Genomic DNA, 11507 nt, shown 5'->3' on the forward strand with positions numbered 1-11507 from the left:
TGCAATAAGGTGTATGGTCCCGTTTGTTTGGGGTTATAGGAAGGGAATTGTGATTATTAATACCTTCGTATTATTAATACCTTATTTGTTTTAAGAGATGGTCTTAGGACTACTAATACCTTGATATTACTAATACCCTTATTTGTTTTAAGAGATGGTCTTAGGACTACTAATACCTTGGTATTACTAATACCCTTGGAAGGGGGATTCATAGTGAGAGGTAGAGATGGTATTAGAAAAATAGTGAGGAGATTAGAAATTTTTTTATTTTTTTTATTTTTTATATATTGGGAATTTTTTTTAAAATATTAATGTTTAATTTTTATATTTTTTTATTTGTTTTATTATTTTATATAAAAATAATTTAACAATTTCTCACTATCAATTCCCTCACTATTAATCCCCTCACTATCAATCCCCTCTATTTTATCTCTGAAAACAAATGAGGCCTATGTTTCTTGGTGATCGAATTATGTCCACCCTGACATTTTCTTTTCATTAAAGGTAAGACTATTGTAAATTTCAGTTAATTTTACTGATTTTTTTAAAGCTTTAATTTATATAATACTTAACATTATTTTTCATCAAAAATTTATTAGTTATACAAATAAAAAACATATATTATTATTACTTTATATTAAAATATATATTTTTCCTTATGCGTCTTTATATCTTCATACCATTTGCATTGATTTTGTTCTTTTTAACCTTATTAAGAATGATGTCAGTGTAACTATGTCAATATTGCAAGACTTATTGTATTTTTTCCAAACTTCAAAGAACATCAATGTAATTTGGAAAAGACTCCTCTCCATACTACTATCCTTCCTACTCTTTCATAATTTATTTTGCGGGCCTCACTCTAGGCCTATAATGATGACCCGAACTGTTCAACTCATAAATGTTGCAGTAAAGACCACTTGTGCAAAAAATTAACTTCATTGAATATCAATGAATAGATGAACAAGTTGTATTTTGATTTATAAAATGGACGGTTTAAATTTAAATTTATAATTGCAATTCGGTAAAAAAAACAAAAAATAATTTGTTCATATGTTTGATTAAATTAATTTTTTGCACAACTCATCGTTACTACTGAGCTTACAAATTAAACGATTCGGATCATCGTTGTGAGCTTGGGATAGTGCCCATAAAATAGAATATGAAAGGGTATATAATATAGAGATATGAAGGAGAGTTGTTCAGAGATGGTCATTTTCTCTCGCCTCGCTCTGCCCACCCCGCCTCATTCTGTTGTGGAAGTGGGGTAAGGATGAGTTTTGCTACACCCACCCTACGACCCCACCCTCCGATTTGTCCCACCCATGATACGATACGATATTTAAGGAAAACGAATTATTACAAACCCGTCCCAAACCAGACCCATGATTAGGAATGGTCATTTTCTCTCGTCCCGTTCTGCACTCACACTTACATTCCCCAACCCGCCTCGCACATATTTATTAAATATATTTATATATAATATATATATATATAATGTATTTATTTTTCATTATAATAAAATTAAAATATTATATTTAATTTTTATTTTTATTCATTTATATTTTTATCTTATATAATATAATTTTCATTACGTATAAATTATTATTCATAATATATTGTATTATTTATAATTTTTATTGATATTTTCATTTTTTAACTTACAAAATTAACCCCCTCTTGTCTCGCATATGCCCTTTCCGTCACCCCCTAATTTGTCCCACTCCCAATATGATATGGGATGAAGACAAATTTTAATAAACCTATCCTAAACTCGACCCATGACCATCCCATTGTTCTCATGTAATTTACCATTTAATTCATGTATTTATTTTTATGGGCTCAAACAGCATGCTCCAATCTAAAATCTAGACTGAAGAGAATCCTCCTCTTTTTCTTAGTGAATAATACTAGTGAAGTGTCATTTAATTCATGTATTTATTTTTACACGGTGTTTCATTTTCAACACTTCAAACAAAATGACACTTCACTAGTATTATTCACTAAGAAAAAGAGGAGGATTCTCTTCAGTCTAGATTTTAGATTGGAGCATGTTGTTTGAGCCCATAGGATCCACTACGGGCTCTGTTTCGATAATTTGAACTGTTCATTTTGTTGAACACGTTGTATATTTCATCTACAAAAAAAATTAAATCGATCTGATAATTATAACTTATTCAGTTTTTTATCAAAAAAAAAAAAAAGAAGACAACAATTATGTTTTTAAAAATAAATTATATATATTTTTAATGATAAATATAATAAATTAAATAAGTTATAATTATTAAATTGATCTAATTCTTTTATGTAAACAAAATAAATGAACTATTCGGTAAAATAAATGATTTAAATTACTATTAAAATAGAGCCAAGAAGCCAAAGTGCGCCCTCCAATTTTAAATGTGGACTCTCAAGGAAATCCTGTTCCTAATTGGAAAAAGGAAATCTAAGACGTAGGGAAAGGTGGTTGTCTATATAATATTGTTCAGAGATACATCTGACGAAGAGAGAGGGAGAGGGAGAGGGAGAGGCGGTGATCATGGCGGCTAAGTTTCTGTCGCTGGCGTGTTTGAGGAACGAGAGTAGTAGCCATGGAGATTTATCGCCGAGGCCTCACTACCCGTCGATGCCCAAGTATCCGAAAGGCGTATCCTCCGATGAGGAGAAGAACATGGAGGGTTCGGAGGCCAAGGCCTTGTTCTCCGTCATCGGAATGACTTGCTCTGCTTGCGCTGGCTCAGTCGAGAAGGCCGTGAAGCGCCTTCCCGGAATCAAAGAGGCCGTCGTTGATGTCCTCAACAACAGAGCTCAGGTCATGTTTTACCCAAGTTTCGTCAATGTAAGTTTTCAAATTCTAATCTTTCTCTTCTATATGAATAGAATTGTTGTTGTATTGTTCATTATATTCTGTGAATTTGTTTTGTTTTATTTTGAAGTTTTTTAATTGTTTGTCTGATCATTGAACAAATGGAGTTTCTCTTATTACATGGAGTTGAAAATGGGGTTGTTATTTTTTAGGGTTTACAAAGTTAATTTTTTTAGTTGCACAATTTTAAAGATGTTAGACCATCTCCAACCCAGCACATTTTCTTTCATCAAATTTAAATTTGATAAAAAAGAAGTAACTTTTTGGTTTCATCAAACCAATATCAAATCTAGGATATATTACGTTTTCATCAAATTGAGAATGGATGTGGGTTTCACCAATTTCCTGTTCAGAGATGTTGGAGTTGTAGTAAGAACAACACCACTGGACAACTGGTCGAATGTCTGGCCGGTTGTCCTCCGAACGACCACTTATGTTCAAAATTGCCTACAACATATTTCAGATTTGAGTGAAAATTACACCGGCTGGTCGTCCTCCCACTTGACTGGTAATTTGATGACAGTTTGGAGCACGCGATATCAGATGGAGTTTTTACTCAAATTTTTATTTAAATTTGATGAAAAAAAATGATATAACATTGGAGATGCTTTTAACTGTTAACGTGTCACATCATACATCTTTATTATTTATAGTTTTTTCATAAAAAAATTAAAAAATTACTAAATAAATAAATTCTAAACGAAAATTTCTAGCTATTACTGCAAATTTCAGCCAAATTAAACACTAACAGTCCATTTGGATGGAGTGATTTGCTGAGAAATGATAAGAAATGAACACTTTTATTCAATCCAAAAAAAAAAAAGGCTCTTTTATCATTTTTGAAAAAATAATTATAAAATAAAAAATAATTTTCAGAACTTATTTTCGTCCCAAAAGAGAAAATCATATGAAAATAATAATTTTGTTTTCGTTTTTTTTTTTTTTGTTGAGAAAATTGATTAAAAAATTCAACCAAACCAGAGAGAATTAAGGTTGAGATTTTACCATATTTCTTTTTTGCATTTGTTTGTATTTAATATCTATCTTCCTTTTCTTTTCAAATGTTCTTTTGACTTTTCTCTTTGGCAGACAAATTTTTTTGCTTTTCATTTAGAATATTGCCCACATAGAGTAGAATGTACTAGTATAGAAGTAAATTAAAGGATTCCTTTGGGCTTCTTTTGGAAGCATGATATTAGACCAACCATCAGGAATCTGATACAACAGTGGGACATGTTTATACGGTTGCATATGTACAAGTTATTAAGGGAATAATTAAAGATATAAAAGTAAAACTCAGAGAAAAAAATGTTTGAGGTCGGTTTAATTGTACTTTTTTGAAAGGTAAGCCTAGCTTGGGAACTTGAATTCAACATCAAAAGAGCTCCCAAAGTGAATGATTTGAATTTCTTTTGAGTTCTGAAATCATAGTTGTCAAATAGGGATTCCTATCGTGAATTGAAATGGCCTCGTACTGAATTGCGAAGCAAATCGAATCGTGAATCGTAAAGATTCGGTCACTTTTTTTAAATTACTTAAAAACATAAACCTACACATTTAAATGTTAAATATATCTTATGAATATAAAATATTTAGACTTAAATCAATAAAAATGTTAATTTGCATGATAATCACGCAGTTTAATAAGTAAGAAGTTAACAAAAATTCCTATGTAAGATCACCTTCTTACCTTTTTTTCTGTTTTAGATGTTTCTTATCAACCATTCTTAATAAAGATAATAACCAAATAGACAAATTATCAATTTCTAAAGTAACAATAATTAACAACGATATTGATATTTGGGCAATAAGCATACATACTTTTTTAAGTAACAGTCAGCAAATAATAAGAAAGAATTATTTAGAATATTTTATTTTAAAGCCTAAAACATTTTAAAAGGTATAACTAACCTTAAACATGTAATATTTAATTTAATAAAATAGTAATAGATAATTCATACTGTAACTTTAATCTTAAACATTTTTAGAAAATATATTATGATTTTTTAAAGGAAAAAAAATGAGAAGAAAGGTTAAAAATATATTGGATCTGATTAAATCTGATTGGATCCTATTAAAACTTCATGATCACTAAAATAACAACAAATCATATATATATGTTGGTTATTTTGGTATTAAACGGTATTAGAAGCTGTATTATGTTATTTTTACTAAAAAGATTGAGAGAAAAAAAGTCAAAAATATGTCGGACACAATAATTTCAAAAATTGCATAATTCATAAAAAGTGAATCGAATTGTGAATTGATTGTGAACCGTGCGATTCACTAGAGATTTCCTTGCAAAATAGATTCACCCATAGATTTGTATTGATTTTGCAAAAATTGCGAATCGAATCGCGAATTGAATCGTGAATCGTAAGATTCTGATAACAGAGTCTGAAATACAACAAATCTAACATAATATGTGTTTATACAAGAAGTTTTTATTGTGAAAGTATCCAGAAGCATCGAAAGATGGTGGTAGTTGTTTCTTTGATTTGTCTATCATGAAAAGAAAGCTTATACACCACTCCATGCCTCTTCTTTTTTTAAGCCAATCTTGCATCTTGTATTTTCTTTTTTGAAAAATGATATGCAAGCCCACTTTTTAGATCCATTTTATAGACTTAATGATGTGCAAGTGATATGATAGGTTGATGACTAGAGAAGATATAAGAGAAAGTATTGCCGTTAATATCCTAATTGATTGCCACATCACTGGGCTTGAAAATTAGGTATAAGTTTTGGTCTTAAATAGCAATGTTCTTGTTTTTTTTTTTGGTTGGTGAATAAAAAAATCTATGTATAAAATTAGTCCAGGATCAAACATTAGATGCAGATATATATATATATATATAGACCAAGAAGAATGCTTGCTGTTCATATGTCTGTAGTTCTTGTCCACACCCTGGTGACCCCATGATGGCATTTGGACTCCGCAGCAGCAATTTTTTTTGTGAACTGTGGCTGCCACTTCTTATTGTTGCAATTGTACATGGTAATTTATGCATTATTATTGCTATCGTGTTATGTGGACTCAGTAAGCTCGCCATCTTTTATCTTTAAGATCCATTTAATCTTCTGATTGTGGATTGAGGACATGGTTAAAGTCGGATTTGCTGCATTTTGTAGATAAATGTAGGCATGTAGGGTCTAAATAATGTGGCATGTCCTTCCATGATTATTATGAAATATTTGTAGCATGTGGGATTAACCAAATCACGCCTTGTGTTGTGTCCCAATTTTTTTGGGCCAGTTACATGAATATTTATTTTTTATTTTCTATTTTTTCTCATATATTTTATATCAAGGGCTATATGCTCAGTTAAATTAAATCCATGCCAATTTAGGTCTTCCTCTCCCCCTAACATTTCATTGATCATACCACTTTTCCTAAGGGATCACACCACATTTCATTTTTAAATATTCATTTTTTGTCTATATAGTGCTCAGGCTGTGCACTCCATTTTATATTCCCTTACCATATTCTCATTGTATCACATGGTAGTAAGTATTTATTATTGTTCTCTAGGAGGAAACAATTCGAGAAACCATTGAAGATGTTGGATTTCAGGCGACATTGGTTGAAGATGAGATGAATGAGAAATCCACTCAAGTATGTCGAATACAGATTAAGGGCATGACTTGTACTTCTTGCTCTACAACTGTTGAATCTGCTTTGCAATTAGTACCTGGTGTACAAAAAGCCCAAGTTGCATTGGCAACTGAAGAAGCAGAAATTTGTTATGATCCAAAGATCGTCAGCTACAATAAGCTAATAGATGTCATAGAAAATACTGGGTTTGAAGCAATATTAATTAGTACAGGGGAAGATAGGAACAAAATACAGTTAAAAATTGATGGAGTTCGGACTGATAATTCAATGAGAATAATTGAAAATTCTCTTCAAGCGCTTCCAGGAGTTCAAGATATAGATATTGATCCTGAGCTCAAAAAATTTTCCCTTTCTTACAAACCAGATTTGACAGGACCTAGAGATTTTATTCAAGTTATCGAGTCTACTGGGTCAGGGCGTTTCAAAGCAATGATATTCCCTGAAGGAGGAGGAAGAGAAGCCCATAGACAGGAGGAAATTAAGCAGTACTATAAATACTTTCTGTGGAGCTTGGTGTTTACAATTCCTGTTTTCTTAACCTCTATGGTCTTTATGTATATCCCTGGACTCAAGCATGGATTGGATACTAAAGTTGTGAATATGCTTACTGTGGGAGAGATTTTAAGGTGGGTGTTATCTAGCCCTGTTCAGTTCATTATTGGCCAACGATTCTACACTGGTTCTTACAAAGCACTGCGCCATGGTTCTGCCAACATGGATGTTTTGATTGCCTTGGGAACAAATGCAGCCTACTTTTATTCAGTCTACTCAGTGTTGAGGGCTGCAACTTCTCCAAATTTCAAGGCCACAGATTTCTTTGAGACTAGTGCGATGCTCATTTCATTTATTTTACTTGGAAAGTATTTGGAGGTTTTGGCCAAAGGAAAGACATCTGAGGCCATTGCAAAGCTTATGGACTTGACTCCTGACACAGCAATATTGTTGAGCCTTGATAATGAAGGAAATGTAATACGTGAAGAAGAAATTGATAGTCGGTTGATACAAAAGAATGACGTGATTAAAGTTATTCCAGGTGCAAAAGTAGCATCAGATGGTTTTGTCATTTGGGGGCAAAGCCATGTAAATGAGAGCATGATTACAGGAGAAGCCCGGCCAGTGGCGAAGAGAAAGGGCGATTCAGTGATTGGAGGCACTGTGAATGAGAATGGTGTTTTACATATTAAGGCAACTCGGGTTGGATCAGAGAGTGCTCTTTCGCAAATTGTTCGGCTCGTTGAATCAGCACAGATGGCTAAAGCCCCAGCGCAGAAGTTTGCTGATCGCATTTCCAAATTCTTTGTGCCTCTTGTAAGTACATATGATGCTTTCCTTTTTCCCTTTTTCTTTTGGTGGGAATATTTGAAATATTTCTAAATGTGGTATACATTGGATATGTTTTGTAAAATGTGCTATGTAGAGTAACAAGTACTCATGTTTTCAAATGGGATAGTTCTTGGCCCTCATTGAAAATTGACTGTATTTTGCAGGTTATAATGCTATCCCTTTCCACTTGGCTTGCCTGGTTTTTAGCTGGAAAGTTCAATGGCTACCCAAAATCTTGGATACCTTCTTCCATGGATAGCTTTCAGCTTGCACTGCAGTTTGGCATCTCTGTCATGGTCATTGCCTGCCCATGTGCTCTGGGTTTGGCCACACCCACTGCTGTTATGGTTGGTACTGGAGTTGGTGCTTCTCAAGGTGTCCTAATTAAAGGGGGACAAGCACTGGAAAGTGCACACAAGGTCAACATAAGAAATCAATCTTTTTTCAATAGTTGTTCGAGTCACACTTCAAAAACTTACTCCCGATGCTGATTTATTTTAAAACTCCAATGTGAATCACAATCTATATTTCTAATCCACTTGAAAGTTAAATCCTTTAAAGTCCAAGATATTTTATGGAATAGTGATGTAAACACTAATAAAAAATCTAATTTACATTTTGGATCAATAAAATCTTCAAGTGAATGTTTTGTTGTAGGTGAACTGCATTGTCTTTGACAAGACTGGAACTCTCACTATTGGCAAGCCGGTGGTTGTTAACACAAGGCTCTTGAAAACTATGGTACTTCGAGAATTCTATGAGCTGGTTGCAGCAGCTGAGGTAATTTTCTTTCTGGATAATATTTTATGTTGGAATCAAAATACATCTGTCCTTGGAAATGACATTTATGAATTTTTCTGACTTTAAGGACTTGCTTATTAAATGGGCTATTTGGTAACAAAAAGTAGGTTCAAGAATCAGATTCAGACTGTCCTTTGAAGTATGCTGTGCCTGCAAATTAAACTTATGCTTCCTTTTGAACCATGGAATTGGATATGGAATCTAAGGCCATGTCAGTTCAAATTTTTAATCATGGTGGCCTCTAATTGCAATTTCATGTTGCCAAATGCCCTTTTTTGTTCTTCGATCCAAAACCTGTTGTCTCTTGTTAAGAGAGCTCACAAGCAGACACATACAAACACACACAAACCCACACACCAAGGAAAGTGAAGCATATTTGCTGCGAAACCAATAAGTGTGTTTGGTTTGAGTTTTTTGAATTAAGTTTTTTGAAAACTGAGTTTTTTGGTTTTCGTGTTTTTTTGTTTTTAGTGAGTATTTTTGAAATTTTAAACATTTTTTTTACTTTTTTAGATGCACCTTACTTAGATGTATCTAAAAAGTAAAAAATTTGTGAAAAAATATTTTTAAAAATTAATAAATACATAAAAATACAAAAAAATATACTTAATTCTTGTATTTTTTTTTTTTTGTATTTTTGGAATTTAGTGAATTTTTAAAAGGTTTTTTTCAAATTTTTTTTTTTTTACTTTTTAGGTATATTTATGTTAGGTATGTCTAAAAATTAAAAAAATTGCTCAAAATATTAAAAAAAATCAGTAAAAACAAAAAAACACGGAAAATAAGAAAGTAAATTTTCTGAAAAATGTTTTTGAAAAATGATAACCAAGCATGTTTTACAAAAATGAAGAATACTTATGTTGACCACAATGGAGTTTTAGTTTATAACTAGGTTTGATTTGAAGTATGAATCGCTGATTGAATTTTCTAAAATTTCGAACTGCCTTTGATATTTATATTCTTCCAGATTTCCTAACTAAAGATGACTGGTGATTGATTATACTGGTGTGTTTTATCAGATTAACAGTGAGCATCCCTTGGCCAAGGCCGTTGTTGAGTATGCAAAGAAATTCCGAGAAGATGAAGAGAATCCAGTTTGGCCAGAAGCCCGAGACTTTGAATCCATCACTGGCCATGGAGTGAAGGCCATTGTTCAGAACAAGGAAATAATTGTGGGAAACAAGGGCTTGATGATGAATGAAAACATTTTCATTCCTGTCGATGCTGAAGAAATACTTGCAGAAACTGAAGGCTTGGCTCAAACTGCTATACTCGTAGCTATGGACAGGGAGCTGGTTGGAGTGCTTGCCATTTCTGATCCATTGAAGCCTGGTGCTCGTGAAGTCATTTCCATTCTCAAGTCCATGAAAGTCAGAAGTATAATTGTGACCGGTGACAATTGGGGAACGGCCAATTCAATTGCCAATGAAGTTGGAATTGACACTGTAGTTGCAGAAGCCAAGCCTGAGCACAAAGCGGAGAAAGTGAAGGAATTACAGGTTGCTATTTGAATAGTTGCTTTAATACACTATTGTCATGAGTGCATGTTCATGTGAAAACAAGAGTGCATACCTTGGCCATGTGTTGGATACGTTGTATCCATGGCATGGCTTGGCCAAATCTTTTAGTACTTGTCTTGGTCTAGCTAAAATGTTGGACCACTCTTATTAGGTTTTGAAATCCCCCAAGTCATTAGCTTATTCATAATTTCATCAATTACATATTCTCATATTCCTTGGCTATTCACATTATCAAAAATTTTATTATTTCCACATAATGTAACCATACAACTTTGATGCACAGGGTTCAGGCTACATTGTGGCAATGGTGGGAGATGGAATCAATGACTCACCAGCACTGGTAGCCGCAGATGTTGGAATGGCAATTGGTGCCGGAACAGACATTGCTATTGAGGCAGCTGACATTGTTCTCATGAAGAGCAACTTGGAGGACGTGATAACTGCCATTGACCTATCCAGGAAAACCTTTTCCCGTATACGTCTCAACTACATTTGGGCTCTGGGTTACAATCTCCTTGGCATCCCAATCGCTGCTGGAGTCCTTTTCCCATCCACTGGATTTCGATTACCACCATGGATTGCTGGAGCTGCAATGGCTGCCTCTTCGGTTAGTGTTGTTTGCTGCTCTCTCTTGCTTAAGTACTACAAAAGACCCAATAGGCTTGACAACCTTGAGATAAGAGGAATAACAGTCGAGTGAGAGTATTATGATGGTGTTAAATTTACCGTTGTGTATAAGCTATGTCGTGTTAAAAGTTGCTTGGAATAAATTTTGACTAAGTTGTAGATAGGTCAATGAATGTAAATAGAGTGAAGTTGCTTGCTATGTCATGATGTAGTTCAGATTGTTTGAAATTAGAAGTGTGTCTCTCTTCTTGATTGTACAATTGACATCTGCTTAATATATCAGGGCTTATCTTCATCATTCTTTGAAGTCATCGCAAAAAATACAAAATGGATTCTTCCTAGCTGCTAGCACTGAGCTTTCATAATATAGGAACCAGAAATCTAACATATCTTCAATGGATGGCTAGTAATAGCTTACAAGTTGCTAAAGCTATGGTATACTGAAACGATGTCCATATTTGAGGGTGGTCTAGAAGTGAGGACATAGGAAAAGACTAAAATGCCTATGTTGTTAAATTTTTATTTTTAAAGAAAAATTGTATGTGTGAAAAAAGAAATATTGGTTATATAATTTTATTTTATTTTATTTTTGATAAACAAGACAACTTGATTGATAAAAGATAGAAATATATCCGGACATACAGGGGCAAACAAGACAGAACCAGAGTTTAGAACAAAAACTTAGAAAACACCAAAATTGCAAGGGCCTACAACTACTACTAGCATAACAAAAAGGCCAAACATCTCTGAAACT

General features: G+C 33.2%; 1 protein-coding gene across 1 annotated transcript; it reads left to right on the top strand.

Moving 5' to 3' along the window:
* The first annotated feature begins 2392 nt into the window (after positions 1–2392).
* On the top strand, positions 2393–11051 carry LOC114300531 (putative copper-transporting ATPase HMA5). The gene is made up of 6 exons (XM_028245394.2): positions 2393–2839; positions 6399–7790; positions 7970–8224; positions 8463–8585; positions 9626–10105; positions 10410–11051. The coding sequence occupies exons 1-6, from the start codon at positions 2540–2542 to the stop codon at positions 10824–10826; spliced, it is 2967 nt and encodes a 988-aa protein (XP_028101195.1). The 5' UTR covers positions 2393–2539; the 3' UTR covers positions 10827–11051.
* Positions 11052–11507: the final 456 nt, after the last annotated feature.

This window comes from Camellia sinensis, chromosome 13 (assembly GCF_055761805.1).
Source record: "Camellia sinensis isolate YWXY chromosome 13, ASM5576180v1, whole genome shotgun sequence".
Lineage (NCBI taxonomy): Eukaryota > Viridiplantae > Streptophyta > Magnoliopsida > Ericales > Theaceae > Camellia > Camellia sinensis.

Coding starts and splice junctions, on each gene's coding strand:
- LOC114300531 (XM_028245394.2), top strand. CDS start 2,540: ATGGCGGCTAAGTTTCTGTCGCTGGCGTGTTTGAGGAACGAGAGTAGT. Junction 8,586..9,625: donor AGCTGGTTGCAGCAGCTGAG/GTAATTTTCTTT, acceptor GTGTTTTATCAG/ATTAACAGTGAGCATCCCTT. Junction 10,106..10,409: donor AGAAAGTGAAGGAATTACAG/GTTGCTATTTGA, acceptor TTTGATGCACAG/GGTTCAGGCTACATTGTGGC.